This window comes from Leucoraja erinacea, chromosome 29 (assembly GCF_028641065.1).
Source record: "Leucoraja erinacea ecotype New England chromosome 29, Leri_hhj_1, whole genome shotgun sequence".
NCBI lineage: Eukaryota > Metazoa > Chordata > Chondrichthyes > Rajiformes > Rajidae > Leucoraja > Leucoraja erinaceus.
In genome coordinates this window covers 78863-97124 of record NC_073405.1, presented here as the reverse complement: position 1 = coordinate 97124, position 18262 = coordinate 78863, and the positions used below count along the sequence as shown (strand labels likewise).

The 18262-nt window shown below is 45.5% G+C and overlaps 1 protein-coding gene across 6 annotated transcripts in view; it reads right to left on the bottom strand.

The window, feature by feature from the left end:
• Window positions 1–6332: 6332 nt before the first annotated feature.
• Window positions 6333–18262, bottom strand: part of chaf1a (chromatin assembly factor 1, subunit A (p150)) — a 74086-nt gene continuing 62156 nt past the window's right edge. For all 6 annotated transcript variants that reach the window (XM_055658257.1, XM_055658258.1, XM_055658255.1 and 3 more), the window contains 2 exons: window positions 11340–11448; window positions 6333–6714 (listed from right to left, as the gene is read on the bottom strand). In XM_055658257.1, coding sequence (XP_055514232.1) covers window positions 6530–6714; window positions 11340–11448 — 294 coding nt within the window. In that variant the 3' untranslated portion in view covers window positions 6333–6529. The remainder of the gene's footprint in view (window positions 6715–11339; window positions 11449–18262) is intronic.

Genomic DNA, 18262 nt, shown 5'->3' with positions numbered 1-18262 from the left:
TTAGATATTATCTCGTCGTCTAATTTTGTCTTCCATTCTGGCACCTTGTTGCTTCGCATTTCCAGCTACTAAGCTTGTAACTTGTGACATAATTTCAGATAACCACTTCTCTGCCTTTTTCATGAAACCATTGAATATCTTCTTTGCGTCTTCATCCCACTGGGTATGTCTTCTGCCTTCTTCCCAAGACAGCACTGAACACGGCAGTACATTCTGTTTCTTTCCAACCTCCTAGTAGAGGTTCCATAGTTGGCTCATATTAGATTTCACCTTGATCACGTTCTGTTCTGATTCCATTAGTTTCTTCTGTGTATCAATTAATCTGGTAACCTGCAACCATAATTAGTTTCTATCTTTCTCGGTTTCTCTCAAACAGGCAGCTTGTGAAATATCTGTTTCTTGAAGTTGCCACGTGGTTCATCTGGCATAGCTCTGCCTTCCTCTTCTAATTCCATGATTTTAAAGAGGTCTTGGCAGATTGCCAAGTCTTTAAATTAATCAAACAAAAAGACTCTGCTAGTAGTTGTGGCTCTATTTTGTCAACATTTCTTTTCAAAACCAAAACATACTGATAATGTAGAGAACATCTCTCTAACTTCAGGTGCAAAATGATAATCCTAATTCAAATGGAATGCGCTTATCAAGAGACTCAAAACAATCCAAGGTCGGTCTGGCTAGAATCTCCATGCAGACTCAAAAAACACTTTCTGAGTTCTCTGTTACAGAAGTCTTTTAATTAAAGCCGTGATTTTAATTCAAAGAGTAATAATTGATTTGTACTCACAAATTCAGTGACACTTCTTCAGATAAGTCTCGATGCTGCAGATGGACCTCAAGGCCCTTCTCTGGCCGAGATCTAGTTCCTTCTGGAACCACTTTCTTCTGGCTAAAACCTCTCCGAGAATCTTAGCCAATCTTTTGTCTTTCTCTCTTCGACTTGTATTTTCCTTCAGTCCCACGACTGAAAACAGTCTTCTTTGGCTGTGCCTCTCCGAGGTCTTAGCCTGGTCATCCTGCTTTGATTTAATCTTCTGTCCCACTTTCTGGGACTGGTATTTAACCCCCCTGTCGGAGGTTTCCTTCTACATAATGTAGCAGCAGATTTTCAAATCTTTCAGGTAATTAGCACCCGAGCCGTTATTTGCATGAGAATGGTTGAACGCATGTAAGCTCACTCACAGAGACCTTCAGAGCTTTTTCTCAGATATGACTTCAAAACAGTTTTTTGATGAATATATGCTTTATTGTTGATAGAAAACAGTAAGATACATCCAAGTTTCTTCCGACTCGTTACTACAATCTACTTCGATCTCCAGCTTATTACTTTAGACATTAGAAAACTCCTCCTGTCTCCGTAATTGTGGCGGCTCCCAAGGGTCGCGCCATCATAACTGTCAAACCCCTCGGCACGGGAGTGGTTCAGTCCGGAGGCGGCCCTTAACCAGAGGGTTTAAAGGCAGGGGTTTGGGTGCCATCTTTCTCTCGTTTGGACTTCCCTACAACCGGGAGGAACATAATTAAAGGTGCCTCTCAAAATACTTGACTCCTCTCTTCCTTTTTGAGACCCACGCACCACAACATGGTCGAAGGATTGACCACCTCCATCGTCTCCAAACTAATCTAAAAACTAGACTTCTGCGCAAGCATCTAAGCTCCAAACACGTCACAAATCCCACTCACAATTTAACGGGCAGTCTAAAATTTAAAGGCACATGCCATCCTCAATGACATGCAAAACAGGCCAAATGGCCACTACATATATATATATATATATATATATATATATATAAATATATATATATAAATAAAAGATATAACCTGCACAAATGTATCATCTCTTATCTCAACATATGTGTAATTAAACATAGCAAACTTAATACAGAATCCATTATTATTCCAGCCTTGTTGTCTTGGACGTATAAACAGTCATAAATCCTTAGTCCTTTGTGCTCCACTAGAGCTCAGGAATGTGTCATAACAAAAGAGCAAATGGCCTGTGACCTGAGAATGGGCCCCACTGATATAGAAGTAATATAGAAGATTGAAAAGGTTACTTCTCACTTTTACTTTCTGCACCATTTGTATCTTTGTGTGTAGACATATAACCAATATGCTTAAAACATTTAGTAAAGCTCGCAGATGTCAGCTATTTTTATGTGATCAGACGTCAAGGCACAAAAACAAATTACTGCTTAGTTTATTTTGCTTTAGCTAAGAACATCATGGTAGGCTCAATAATTAGAGGTAAAGTGCAAGGACAGCGAGAGATTAAAGTTAGTAAAACACGCATGCTAAGCAGCCAAAGATAAGGACTAAAACTGTAATAAAACGCTGTCTGAAATTATGAATCGAATAACATTTGGAGAGTGGCCAAGCTGTGGTGTCTCTGAATGTTCCAAGCCCAAATTTGTGCAAATAAAGGCTTTTCGTCTTCTTGAAGAATTCTCCGTGTCTGTGTCATCTTACCCAAACTTTGAGTCTTGAAAACCACGACACTGACAAGCTACTTTTTAAAATATAAATTATTTTCAATACAAGATACATTTAATATAAATATACTATGAGCTGTGATCGGCCATGGCTCACCTGTTGGGTGTGCGGCTGCACCACACCACGGTCTATCACCCACAGGCAAATGGCCTGGTGGAGAGGTTCCACCGGCAGCTCAAGGTAGCGCTGAAGGCGTGACTCTTGGGCCCGGACTGCATGGACGCACTGCCATGGGTCTTGTTGGGCATCCGAATTGCGCCTAAGGAGGACTTGGCCTTGTCTTCAGCGGAGCTCGTTTACGGGTCACCACTCACGGTGCCCAGGGAGTTTGTGCCTTTGGCGCTGGGGCAGCAGGGACCGCCCTCATCCACCCTACAGCGCCTTTGTGTGCGAGTTGGCAAGCTCGCGCCCGTGCCGACATCCTGCCATGGGACATTCCGTCCGCACGTGTCATCGGCCCTCCGGGACTGCCCCTATGTTTTCCTGTGCCCTGATGCCCACCGGACGGCGCTCCAGAGGCCATGAGGTCCCGTTCTGGGTGCTGGAGCACGGACAGACCTTTGTGTTGGACATGGCGGGGGGGGGGGGGGGGGGGGGGGGGGGGGGGCGGCGGGAGGGGGGGGGGGGGGGGGGGGGGACGGCAGTGTGTCGATTGACTGGTTAAAGCCAGCACCTTTGGACAGGTCCCCCCCCACTGCCCAGCCGCGAGGTCACCCCCCTTCATGGCTCCCTCCATCTGTGCCTCCGTTGTCCTCTCTGTCGGCCAACTTCCGTTCGCGGTCCAATCGGGCTGTATGGCCGCCGGTGCATTTCGTGTCTCTTGTTCTGGTGGGGGGTTCTGTGGCGGCTTGCAAGAGTCGGACCATTCCACTATCAAACCGCTCGGCACGGGAACAGACTAGTCCGGGGGCGGCTCTTAGCTACAGGGGTAAAGGGCAGGGTTTTAGGCGTGATCGTCCTCTTGCAGACCCGACTGGACAAGAGAACTAATAAAATTACTCCCAAAAAACCTGGCTCCTCGCCTTCATTTCAGGCTTATCGCCGCGCCACAATCTTTTACTTCCTATGCAGCTCATTGAGTTAATCCCACATTCATTAAAAGGAAAATTTCTATGAGGATTGTTTAGCCCTTGAGCTTTTCAATATTCAGTGAAACTCTAGTGACACAAATTGCTGGAGTAACTCAGCGAGTCAGGCAGAATCTGGAGAGAAAAAGGATAGAGGGCTTAGATCAGGACCCTTCTTCAGACCAGGTGTCCCAACCTGAAGTGTCACCTATCTTTTTCCTCCAGAGGAGATGCTTGACCCGCTGAGTTACACTTGTGTCTATGGTATGAACCAGCACCTGCAATTTTTCGTTTCTACATCTCAGTGAAACTAGCTGCTGTGACCCGACTTCATGAAGTTGCCTTTTCTCCCCATAATCCTTTATATTTTAATTCATTGATTCAACAATGATTAATCTCCTCCCCCCCCCTTCATATATGTAATGGCTGCTCTGTGACCTGACTTCATAAAGCTGCCAAGTCACCTTATTCCTTTATATTCAGGCTCATTGATCCAGTCATTTTTACCTCTCCCTTTCGGAAATACTAGTAACATAGAAAATAGGTGCAGGAGTAGGCCATTCGGTCCTTCGAACCTGCACCGCCATTCGATATGATCATGGCTGATCATCCAACTCTGTATCCCATCCCTGCCTTCTCTCCATACCCCCTGATCCCTTTAGCCACAAGGGCCACATCTAACTCCCTCTTAAATATAGTCAATGAAATGGCCTCAACTACCTTCTGTGGCAGAGAATTCCACAGATTCACCACTCTAATGCTAATGGAATTGGGGCTCAATACCTCCCTGTGTGCCTGGGTCCTGGACTTTCTCACCGCCAGGCCCCAGGTAGTCAAGATGTGAGGGAATACATCGGAGTCCCTCACCCTGAGCACAGGATCGCCCCAGGGTTGCGTCCTCAGCCCCCTATTGTACTCCCTGTACACACATGACTGTGTGGCTAGGTTCAGCTCCAACTCAATAATTAAGTTTGCTGATGACACTGTGGTGGTGGGCCTCATCTCAGACAACGATGAGAAGGCCTACCGGGAGGAGGTGGCTGATCTAGCACTCTGGTTGAATAACAGCCTCCTCTTGAAAAAAACGAAGGAGCTGATCATGGACTTTAGGAGGGCACATCATCTGAGGACGTACACTCCATTGAGGATAAATGGGGATCCTGTGGATAGGGTGAACTGTTTTAAATATCTGGGAGTCCACATCTCCGAAGATTTGACATGGGCATCACACGCCTCAGCACTCGTGAGTAAGGGAAGGCAGCGCCTTTACCACCTCAGGCAATTGAGGGAATTCAAAGTGTCTCCGAGGGTCCTCCAGTGCTTCTACGCAGCGGCGGTGGAAAGCATCTTGTCCGGAACATTACCATCTGGTTTTGGAATTGCTCTGCCAAGGACAAGAAGGCCCTGCAGAGTAGTGCGTTCAGCCGAACGCATTATGGGAACTTCACTCGCCCCCCCTGCAGGAACTATACAACAGGAGGTGCAACTCCAGAGCAAATAAAATCATGGGAGAACCCTTCCACCCCTGCAACGGACTGTTCCAGCTGCTACGGTCAGGCAAACGCCTCCGTTGCCATGCGGTGAGAACGGAGAGGTTGAGAAGGAGTTTCTTCCCAGAGGCAATTCGGACTGTAAACGCACTCACCAGGGACTAACTCTACTGAACGTTTTTCCTTCCATTATTTATTATGCAAAATGATATGTGTGTTATGATTGTGTTTATAATTTGTTTGGTTGTTTGTCTTTTGCACAAAAGTCCGCGAGCATTGCCACTTTCATTTCACTGCACATCTCGTATGTGTATGTGACAAATAAACTCGACTTGACTCAGCGTAAAAAATGATTTTCTCATCTCGGTCCTAAAATACTTCCCTCTTATCCTCAAACTGTGACCCCTAGTTCTGGACATCCCCAACATAGTGTTTCATATTACAATCTCCCACTTGACATCTTGATATTCATATTTGGCAAGATGGCTGCCAGGGATGAGAATGCACAAAGCAACAGGTGAAAATTATTTGATGTGTTCACAACATGACTGTTCAGTCTGAAGAAGGGTCTTGACCCAATACCACAGATCCATGTTCTCCAGAGATGCGCCTGACACATGGTTACTTCAGCACTGCCACCTTTGATGTTCATGACGACTGGGCCAGTATACATATGGAAAAACAGTGACACAAAAGTGCCACCTTAAATTAACAGTAAAATCTACTCATTTTCATCAGTATAATAGTGAAAATGATACAGTACACCTACAGAACCAATCTATCAGGGCTTATTCTGACTAATCAGCAACTTTAATTAAATTGTACAGCCAGATACATAGATAGGAAAGGTTTAGGAAAATATTGTCCAAAAGCAGGCTAATGGCAAGATGGGCAACTTTCTGTGCTGTTGCCACATACATCTATGACTAACCTCCTTCCAATTAAATTACATGCAGATGTATTAAGTATTTTGCAGAGATCATGTTCGAGAGGATGCTGTAAGGAGTTGATGGGGAGAGGAAGTAAATATGAATGACAGTATTTAAATACAAAAAGTTTCAAAAATAGATTAAGTAAATAGCATTACAGACAAGGTTTCTTATTCAATACTGAACATAATTTGCAAGGGGACTGATAAGGCAATAAATGTCAAACTATAATCTACATCTAATAACCTTCGGTGCGTCCATTTTCAGAAAATCCAAAAGTAATGTTTCAAGTGTCAGATGTCAAGCTTTTGCATTGTACATAACTGGGTGTTTATTAATGCCAACATTTCCAATGATACGTGTTAATTTTTTTAATTAGAAAATCACAATTTTGTTGCAAAAGTGCCATTTTATTTATTTTTTTACAGAACTTCAAGTATTAAGTTTATGAAATTATACAGAAAATGTTTTTAAAAAGTTTCTAAGGAGAAAAAGAGCACCCTACGTACATAAAGCTATTAGTATATATATATACACACATATATATCTCGATTCAGGTATGGTGGGGGGAGTAGACAGCAGCATTTTCACAGGGTTCAATGTCCATCGTCTCATCAGCAGCCAGTTCTGCGATCAGTTCTGGAGGCAGGATGTCAGGTGCCAATTGGTAACACAATTCCATAGGCTTCTCACGCTTGACCAACAAAGAGCACAAATCCTCAGGCGCCTTGTCACACTCTGAAGGCAAATGGGGAAAGAGAAACATCGTCAGGAACAAATAGTAATGTAAACTTCCATTCATATTCAATAAAGTGGCAAAAGAACACAAAGTTTATACAATCTTTCGCTAAAAACAAGCATATCACAAAGACCTGTGTTTGAGATGTGCAAGCGATCACATTGGAATACCCACCAGAAATCCAAATCAGTACTTGGCTATTAAAAAAAGTTTTCAAATAGAGAACCTGCCAAGTGACTTTCTGTAACTTAGATAAAAAACAAGATATGCAACAAAGATTTGAAATCTTAGCAAGGGACGGGATTCTTTGAACAGCTTGTATTGGAGCCTACCAGGACGAAGGCAATTCTGGATTTAGTGTTATGTATTGAACCGGATTTGATGAAGGAAACATAGAAATTAGGTGCAGGAGTAGGCCATTCGGCCCTTCGAGCCTGCACCGCCATTCAATATGATCATGGCTGATCATCTAACTCAGTATCCCGTACCTGCCTTCTCTCCATACCCTCTGATCCCCCTAGCCACAAGGGCCACATCTAACTCCCTCTTAAATATAGCCAATGAACTGGCCTCAACTACCCTCTGTGGCAGAGAGTTCCAGAGATTCACCACTCTCTGTGTGAAAAAAGTTCTTCTCATCTCGGTTTTAAAGGATTCCCCCCTTATCCTTAAGCTGTGACCCCTTGTCCTGGACTTCCCCAACATCGGGAACAATCTTCCTGCATCTAGCCTGTCCAACCCCTTAATTTTGTAAGTTTCTATAAGATCCCCTCTCAATCTCCTAAATTCTAGAGAGTATAAACCAAGTCTATCCAGTCTTTCTTCATAAGACAGTCCTGACATCCCAGGAATCAGTCTGGTGAACCTTCTCTGCACTCCCTCTATGGCAATAATGTCCTTCCTCAGATTTGGAGACCAAAACTGTACGCAATACTCCAGGTGTGGTCTCACCAAGACCCTGTACAACTGCAGTAGAACCTCCCTGCCCCTATACTCAAATCCCTTTGCTATGAAAGCCAACATACAATTCGCTTTCTTTACTGCCTGCTGCACCTGCATGCCTACCTTCAATGACTGGTGTACCATGACACCCAGGTCTCGCTGCATCTCCCCCTTTCCCAATCGGCCACCATTTAGATAATAGTCTGCTTTCCCGTTTTTGCCACCAAAATGACCTCGAGGTTAATGAACCATTAGGAGGCAGTGACCATAACATGGTCAGGTTTAATCCACAATTGGAGAGGGAGAAGAGTAGATCGGAGGTGTCAGTGTTGCAGTTGAATGAAAGGGACTATGGGGCTATGAGGGAGGAGCTGGCCAAAGTTGACGAGAAAGATACACTAGGAGGGATGACAGTGGAACAAAAATGGCAGGTGTTTCTAGGAATAATACAGAAGGTGCAGGATCAGTTCATTCCGAGGAGGAAGAAGGATTCCAAGGGGAGAAAGGGAAGACCATGGCTGAAAGGGGATGTCAGGGACAGTGTAAAAATTAAAGCGAAGAAGTACAACGTAGCAAAGATGAGCGGGAAGCAAGAGGATTGGGTAATGTTTAAAGAACACCAGAAAATAACTAAAAAGACAATACGGGAAGAAAAGATGAGGTACGAAGGTAAGCTAGCCAAGAATGTAAAGCAGGATAGCAAAAGCTTCTTTAGGTATGTGAGGAGGAAAAAATTAGTTAAGAGCAAAGTTGGACCCTTGAAGACTGAAAAAGGTGAATTTATAATGGGGAACAAGGAAATGGCAGATTCACTAAGGAGGACACAATCAATGTTCCTGATATAGTAGTGGCCAGAGGATCTGGGGTGACAGAGGAACTGAAGGAAATCCACATTAGGCAGGAAATGGTGTTGGATAGACTGACGGGATTGAAGGCTTATAAATCCCCAGGGCCTGATGGTCTGCATCCCAGGGTACTTAAGGAAGTGGCTCTAGAAATCGTGGATGCATTGGTGATAATTTTCCATTGTTCTATAGACACAGGATCAGTTCCTGTGGATTGGAGGGTAGCTAATGTTATCCCACTTTTTAAGAAAGGTGGGAGAGAGGAAACAGGGAATTATAGACCAGTTAGCCTGACATCGGTGGTGGGGGAGATGCTGTAGTCAATTATAAAAGATGAGATAGCCGAACAGTGGCTTTGGATAGCAGTAACAGGATTGGTCAGAGTCAGCATGGATTTACGAAGAGGAAATCATGCTTGATTAATCTTCTGGAATTTTTTGAAGATGTAACTAGGAAAATGGACAAGGGAGAGCCAATGGATATAGTGTACCTGGACTTTGCATTTGATAAGGTCCCACATAGGAGATTATTGGGCAGAAATAGGGCACATGGTATTGGAGGTAGAGTGCTGACATGGATAGAGAAGTGGTTGGCAGACAGGAAACAAAGAGTAGGGATTCTCAGCGGGTGCATTTGATGCTGCTGCACCCGCTGAGTTTCTCCAGTATTTTTGTGTACTTTCAATTTTCCAGCATCTGCAGTTCCTTCTTGAACAAAGAGTAGGGATTAACGGGTCCCTTTCTGAATGGCAGGCAGTGACTAGTGGGGTACCGCAAGGCTCGGTCCTGGGACCGGAGCTATTTACAATATACATCAATGATTTGGATGAAGGGATTCAAAGTAACATTAGCAAATTTACAGATGACACAAAGCTGGGTGGCAGTGTGAACTGTGAGGAGGATGCTATGAGAATGCATGGTGACTTGGACAAGGTGGGGAAGTGGGCAGATGCATGGCTGATGAAGTTTAATGCGGATAAATGTGAGGTTATCCACTTTGGTAGCAAAAACAGGAAGGCAGATTACTATCTAAATGTCATCGTTGGGAAAAGGGGAAGTACAATGGGATATGGGGGTCCTTGTACATCAGTCTATGAAAGTAAGCATGCAGGTACAGCAGGCAGTGAAGAAAGCGAATGGCATGTTGGTCTTTAAAACAAGAGGAATCGAATATAGGAACAAAGAGGTAATTCTGCAGTTGTACAGAGCCCTAGTGAGACCACACCTAGAGTATCGTGTGCAGTTTTGGTCCCTAATTTGAGGAAGGACACTCTTACTATTGAGGGAGTGCACCGTAGGTTTACAAGGTTAATTCCTGGGATGGCGGGACTGTCATATGCTCTCGTCAGCAGCGGCCTCTGCAGTCTGTCCGCGGTTTATTATTTTTTGTCTGTGTTTTAATGTAGTTTTTGTTATTTTTTGTTGGGGGGTGTGTGTGTGGGGGGGGGGGGGGGGGGGGGGGGGGGGGGGGGGGGGGGGGGGGAAAACTTTTTAAATCTCTCCCTGCACTGGAGACCCGACCTTTTCTCGTCGGGTTTCCGTTGTCGTTGGGGCCGCAACGAGGAGCGGCCTCCAACAGGAAGAAGCCGGGGACTCAGGTGCTACGACTCACCGTCGCCGTCGCGGGGCTGGCCGAGTCCGGAGCGGGTGGAGCGGTGGAGGAGCGCTGATGCTGCTGCTGCTGCTGCTGCTACCGGAGAATCGGAGGCTCCAACGGCAGGTCTGTGGACGGTGGCACCGGGAGCCCGCGGCTCCCTGGAGGGAGACCGCTTTTCAGGGCTCTCGCAACGGCGACTTCCCCCGCCCGAGTTGCGAGGTTGAAGAGCTCCTGGAGCGGGGCCTTTACAGCACCACCCCGCGAGGCTTGGAATGGCCTCGGGACTCTGCGAGCGCACACCGGGGGCTCTAACACCAAGACCCGCATCACCCGGCGTGGCTGCGACCTTGCATCACCCGGCGTGGCTTTAATGGCCGCGGGACAATTGCCATCGCCAGCCGGGGGCTTTGACTTTGACTCTGACATCGTGGGGGGGGTATGGCTGCAGAAACGGCATTTCGTTTGGACCTCAAGGGGTCCAAATGACAATTAAATGTATCTTGTATCTTGAGAATGGAGCAGCTGGGCTTGTGCACTCTGGAGTTTAGAAGGATGAGAGGATATCTCATTGAAACATATAAGATTGTTAAGGGCTTGGCCACAATAGAGGCAGGAAACATGTTCCCGATGTTGGGGGAGACCAGAACTAGGGGCCACAGTTTAAGAATAAGGTGTAAGCCATTTAGAATGGAGACGAGGAAACACTTTTTCTCACAGAATGGTGAGTTTGTGGAATTCTTTGCCTCAGAGGGCGGTGGAGGCAGGTTCTCTGGATGCTTTCAAGCAAGAGCAATACAGGGCTCTTAAAAATAGCAGAGTCAGGGGATATGGGGTGAAGGCAGGAACGGGGTACTGATTGGGGATGATCAGCCATGATCACATTGAATGGCAGTGCCGGCTCGAAGGGCCGAATGGCCTACTCCTGCACCTATTGTCTATTGATAAGGACAGGGTGACAACTTCCAGGGGGAATTTCAAGTGCACTCTCATAATTTTGTCTGGATTAAAGGAGGTGCCGGACCACCAGTTGCAAAGTGAGGAAAAAAAAATCAGTGGTGCACATTTATAACTAAGTTTTAGTGAGTTATGCTGTAATGGACAATTGGACAAACATGGGGACGTTAGAATATAAAAGTGATTGAAAACAAAAATAAGTGCAAATCTGTTTAAAACACTTGGTCTTGCAAAAATACACTATTAGTGTTGCAAAGGAGGAAACTTTATGCAAGCAAAACATGTACCTTTATCGTTTGGCATAGGCTTGTTCATCTGTACACCAACAATTACACAATCTGCTTCATCATCATCTTCTGTATCTGCCTGAAAACCATCAGTCTCCATTATTTCAGCCTACAACCGAAATCAGGGTATAAAATTAGTCTCATTCCTCATGTCAGCTTGCATGCCTTGTGCAAGAGTGAAGGCCCTGTCCCACGATGCGAGTTTACCCAAGAGCTCTCCCGAGTTTACCCAAAAGCTCTCTTGACCCAACTACGAGTAGCCACGAGTGGAAAATTGATCACATGATTCCCCCTCCACTTTAAGGGAAGCGTTTTGCTCCCCTATCCTCCATCCCTTTGGCCCCCAAGAGAGAACACTGTGTCATCCCTCAGCCCTAGATGCCATCGAGTGCCTGCCGACCATGGATGTTAGACGCAGAGCCGGTAGTAGAGCTCAGCAAGGCCATTGACAGACTGGCCTCAGGCCAGGCCCCAGGCAGCGACGGGATTCCCCCTGACCTGATCAAGCATTGCAAGACTACCTTACTGCTTCCTTTGTATGAAGTCCTCTGCCAGTGCTGGCAAGAAGGAGCTGTACCGCAGGACATGAGGGATGCCACGATCATTACCCTCGACAAGAACAAAGGCGAGAGAAGCAACTGCAACAAGCACAGAGGCATCTCCCTCCTCAACATCGTCGGCAAGGTCTTTGCTCAGGTCATCTTGATCCGCCTGCAGAAGCTAGCAGAACATGTCTACCCAGAGTCACAGTGCGGTTTCCGAACTGGACGATCAACAGTAGACATGGTCTTCTCCCTTCGCCAGCTCCAGGAGAAGTGCAGAGAACAGCGGATGTGGTCAATCTGCAATAGAGAATCCAAATGCAGACGAGGAGATTGCTTCTCAAAGTACCTCTCATCCGTAAGTGTGCATTGTGCTTCAAGTCTTCTGTCACATAGAAAATAGGTGCAGGAGTAGGCCATTTGGCCCTTCGAGCCAGCACCGCAATTCAATATGATCACGTCTGATCATCCAGAATCAGTACCCCGTTCCTGTTTTCTCCCCAAATCCTTTCATTCTGTTAGCCCTAAGAGCTGTATCCAACTCTCTTACATAGAAACATCTTATGTAATTAACCAGATTTGATAAGGGAACTCAAGGTAAAGGAACCATTAGGAGGTAGTGACCATAACATGATAAGTTTTAATCTGCAATTTAAGAGGGAGAAGGGTAAATCAGAAGTGTCAGTATTGCAGTTGAACAAAGGGGACTATGTTAGCATGAGGGAGGAGCTGGCCAAAGTTGACTGGAAAGGGACCCTAGCAGGGATGACTGTGGAACAGCAATGGCAGGTATTTCTGGGTATAATCCAGAAAATGGAGGATTATTTAATTCCAAAGAGGAAAAAAGATTAAGGGGAGTAAGAGGCGACCATGGCTGACAAGGGAAGTCAAGGACAGTATAAAAATAAAAGAGGAGACGTATAACATAGTAAAGATGAGCAGGAAGCCAGAAGATTGGGCAACTTTTAAAGATCTACAGAAGGTAACTAAAAATACAATATGGGGAGAAAAGATGAAGTATGAAGGTAAGCTAGCCAAGAACATAAAGGAGGGTAGTAAAAGCTTCTTTCAGTATGTGAAGAAAAAAAAATTAGTTAAGACAAATGTGGGTCCTTTGAAGACAGATACAGGCGAATTTATTATGGGGAACAACGAAATGGCAGACGAGTTGAACAGGTACTTTGGTTCTGTCTTCACTGAGGAAGACACAATCTTCCAGCTGTACTAAGGGACAGAGGACATAGGGTGACGAGGAACTGAAGGAAATTCACATTAGTCCGGAATTGGTGTTGGGCAGACTGATGGGACTGAAGGCTGACAAATCCACAGGGCCTGATGGTCTGTATCCAAGGGTACTTAAGGAGGTGGCTCGAGAAATCGTGGACACATTGGTGATAATTATCCAATGTTCTATAGATTCTGGATCAGTTCCTGGGGATTGGAGGCTGGCTAATGTCATCTCACTTTTAAAGAAAGGAGGGGGAGAATTATAGACCAGTTAGCCTGACATCAGTGGTGGGGAAGATGCGGGAGTGGATTATCAAAGATGTATTAGTGGCGCATTTGGGGAGCAGTAACAGGATCGGTCCAAGTCAGCATGGATTTACGAAATGGAAATAATGCTTAACAAATCTTCTGGAATATTTTGAGGATGTAGCAAGTAAAATGGACACGGGAGAGCCAGTGGATGTAGTGTACCTGGACTTTCAGAAAGCCTTTGATAAAGTTCCACCCAGGAGATTAGTGGGTGAAATTAGAGCACATGATATTGGGGGTAGGGTATTGACATGGATAGAAAATTGCTTGGCAGTCAGGAAACAAAGAGTAGGGATTAACAGGTTTCTTTCAGAATGGCAGGCAGTGACTAGTGGGGTGCCACAAGGCTCGGTGCTGGGACCGCAGCTATTTACAATACAAATGATTTAGATGAAGGAATTAAAAGTAACATTGGCAAATTTGCAGGTGACACAAAGCTGGGTGGCAGTGTGAACTGTGAGGAGGATGCTATGAGGACGTAGAGTGACACGGCTAGGTTGGGTGAGTGGGCAGGTGCATGCAATATGTGGATAAATGTGAGGTTATCCACTTTGGAGGCAAGAACAGGAAGGCAGATTATTATCTGAATGGTGTCAGGTTAGGGAAATGGATGTGCAACGACACCTGGGTGTCGCAGTACATCAAGATACAAGATAGATTTATTCATCACATGTGCCAGATGGCACAGTGAAATGAAATTCCCATACAGCCATACAATAAAAAAAGGGACACAACGCACTATAGGGTTTGACATAAAACATCCCCACAGCAAAAATCAAAGTTTCCCACTGTGTGGGAAGGCACCAAAGTCAGTCTCTTCCTCCATTGTTCCCCGTGGTCAGGGCCTCCCCATGCCCTCCGCAGTTGCCGCTACGGGCGGCCCGATGTTCAGGACCGCTCGCCGGGGTGTTATAAGTCCGACGTTGGGGCTGCGGGACGTCCTCAGCGGCGTGGACACCAGAGTCGGCCCCCTCCTACCGGAATCGGCAGTTTCCAAAGTCCGCAGGCCGCGCCGGGTGGAGACTGCTGCTCCAGACCCTCTGCAAGGCGCCCCAGGACTCCTCGGTGTTGTTCAGTGCCGCCCGCGTTGGAAGCTCTCCGCACCAGAGCTCCATGATGTTGGAGCAACGGCTCAACGCTTCGGAGCTCCAAACGGCGACCCGGGTAGGTATCGCCTGCTCCGCGGTGACTCCAGCGCTGCGCCGCTGCTGTAGCAGCCCTGGTCCGGTTCCCGGTCCCCGGCAGGAAAGACCGCTCCGATCCAGCTGGTAGGCCGCGAGGTGGGGGGCGAGGACGCGGCTCGGAGTAATAGTCGCATCCCCGCCAGGAAGAGACTGGGAGACTGTTTCCCCCTTACCCTGCCCCCCTCCCCCACATAGAAAAGTTAAAGTTTCCCCCAACACAAGACTTTAGACTAACTAAAAATAAAAAAAAGATAGAAATAACAGACAGGCTGTAGGTAAAGGCTGCTGCCAGTGCAGCGCCCCTAGAACATCAGTCACTGAAAGTAAGCATACAGGTATAACAGGCAGTGAAGAAAGCTAATGGCATGTTGGCCTTCATAAGGAGGAGTTGAGTATAGGAGCAAAGAGGTCCTTCTGCAGTTGTACAGGGCTCTGGTGAGACTACAAATGGAGTATTGTGTGCAGTTTTGGCCTCCTAATTTGAGGATGGACATTCTTGTTATTGAGGGAGTGCAGCATAGGTTCACGAGGTTAATTCCCGGAAAGTTGGGACTGTCATATGATGGAATGATGATCTGGATGAGGGAATTGAAGGCAATATCTCCAAGTTTGCGGATGACACTAAGCTGGGGGGCAGTGTTAGCTGTGAGGAGAATGCTAGGAGACTCCAAGGTGACTTGGATAGGCTGGGTGAGTGGGCAAATGTTTCGCAGATGCAGTATAATGTGGATAAATGTGAGGTTATCCATTTTGGTGGCAAAAACGGGAAAGCAGACTATTATCTAAATGGTGGCCGATTGGGAAAGGGGGAGATGCAGCGAGACCTGGGTGTCATGGTACACCAGTCATTGAAGGTAGGCATGCAGGTGCAGCAGGCAGTAAAGACAGCGAATGGTATGTCATTGCAAAAGGATTTGAGTATAGGAGCAGGGAGGTTCTACTGCAGTTGTACAGGGTCTTGGTGAGACCACACACCTGGAGTATTGCGTACAGTTTTGGTCTCCAAATCTGAGGAAGGACATTATTGCCATAGAGGGAGTGCAGAGACGGTTCACCAGACTGATTCCTGGGATGTCAGGACTGTCTTATGAAGAAAGACTGGATAGACTTGGTTTATACTCTCTAGAATTTAGGAGATTGAGAGGGGATCTTATAGAAACTTACAAAATTCTTAAGGGGTTGGACAGGCTAGATGCAGGAAGATTGTTCCCGATGTTGGGGAAGTCCAGGACAAGGGGTCACAGCTTAAGGATAAGGGGGAAATCCTTTAAAACCGAGATGAGAAGAACTTTTTTTTCACACAGAGAGTGGTGAATCTCTGAAACTCTCTCTGCCACAGAGGGTAGTTGAGGCCAGTTCATTGGCTATATTTAAGAGGGAGTTAGATGTGGCCCTTGTGGCTAAGGGGATCAGAGGGTATGGAGAGAAGGCAGGTACGGGATACTGAGTTGGATGATCAGCCATGATCATATTGAATGGCGGTGCAGGCTCGAAGGGCCGAATGGCCTACTCCTGCACCTAATTTCTAAGTTTCTATGAAAGAATGGAGCGACTGGGCTTGTATTCACTGGAATTTAGAAGGATGAGAGGGAATCTTATAGAAACATAAAATTATTAAGGGATTGGACGCGCTAGATACAGGAAACATGTTCCCGACGTTGGGGGAGTCCAGAACCAGGGGCTACAGTTTAAGAATAAGGGGTAGGCCATTTAGAACTGAGACGATTAAAAACTTTTTCACACAGAATTGTGAATTTGTGGAATTCTCTGCCTCAGAAGGCAGTGGAGGACGATTCACTGGATGCATACGAAAGAGAGTTTAATTGAGCTCTTAGGGCTGGTGGAATCAAGAGGTATGGGGAGAAGGAACGGAGTGCGGATGATCAGCCATGATCACATTGAATGGCGGTCTCGAAGGGCCGAATGGCCCTCTCCTGCACCTATTGTCTCTCCCAACACCAGGAACATTTTTCCTGCATCTCGCCTGTCCAATCCCTTAAGAATTTTATGTTTCTAGGATCTCCTCTCATCCTTCTAAATTCCAGTGACTATAAACCCAGTCGATCCATTCTTTCATATGTCAGTCACTGTAATTCACCGCCCCATTCTGACCTCAGTTGAAATGCAGTAAACCCTCGATTTAACGGACTTCTTTGTAATAGATTTTGATTATAGCTGACTGACCTACCGATAATTGACCACGTCACCTCCGGTTCACGCACCCACCGCTTAGTGCTTGCTGCCCGCACCACCCACAAGCCTTTATAACGAAAATTTACTTTACAGTAGAAGTTAAAAAAAAGCCCAATCAATGCTCTAGGCATAACACCATCTTGCAGCCCTCAAGAGTCAATAACAAGTTTAACAATTTCAGATAACCAGTTTTTCCTGTTTGTTTCAGAACTGATACAAGGTCATTTGCCTGTGCTGTTTATATTTTTCTCTCTTAAGATGCTGGCTGATCTGCTGGATATCTCCAACATTCTCTTCTATTTCCACCAACTGCTGTTTCTATAACTTAGAATTGTTTTCTTACCCCTAACTGTCCTCTTTAATCTTCCACTATTTACATATCTCCAGATTTCCCTCTCCAACGGCACTAATAGTTATCTCATCTGACAACCTTGGTCTCTATCCTATCACAGACCCTTCTTTGTGTCCTCCACCCTAGATCCCCTCTTATTTTCCAGATTATTGTCTTTATCAGAACTGAAATGCTAACGGTCTCTTTCAATAGATACTATCTAACCTACTGAGTGCCCCCAGCATTTGTTTATTTTAGTCAATATTTTAGTGCAAAGTTTCTAAATTGCAAACCTCCCAACAGGGTGGCAGAGTAAATCTAGTTTCCCAGTTCAAGACACGATTTAGTAAATTAACAGTGTGCAGAATGATTAATGAGAACAGACCAACATTACAAAACTGAAATAGCAACCTTTCACGTAAGTGTCACATAGATTTCGGCTTGAAGTTGAGGTTAAGAAATGTGATTTATCCATTTTTAGAACAAAGATTCCAAAGCCGAAATGGCTGTTTAAAAACATATAAATTGCGCTGTTGACCTTTAAAAAAGATCAAGCATTGGAAAATATTTTATAATTTACACAAACCTCTACAGTGCAATTTGTTCCCACAAGTTTTTTTAATTTTTATAAATGCTCTAGATTACTGCATTTCACCCAAGGTAATCAATCGACGAGTCTCCGCTCTTGCTATTGAGGGAGTGCAGCATAGATTCACCAGGTTAGTTCACGGAATATGATCAAAGAATGGGCCGACTGGGCTTGTATTTACTAGAATTTAGAAGGATGAGAGGGAATCTTATAGAAACATATAAAATTCTTAAGGGATTGAACAGGTTAGATGCAGGAAAAATGTTCATGTTGGCGGAGTCCAGAACCAGGAGTCATAGTTTAAGAATAAGGAGTAGGCCATTTAGGACTGAGATGAGGAAAAAACAGAAAGTTGTAAATCTGTGGAATTCCCTGCCACAGAAGCCAATGGAGGCCAATTCACTGAATGTTTTCAAGAGAGTTAGATTTAGTTCTTAGGGCTAAAGGAATCAAAGGATATGGGGAAAAACGCAGGAACGAGCTACTGATTTTGGATGATCAGTCATGATATTGAATGGCGGTGCTGGCTCGAAGCGCCTACTCCGGCA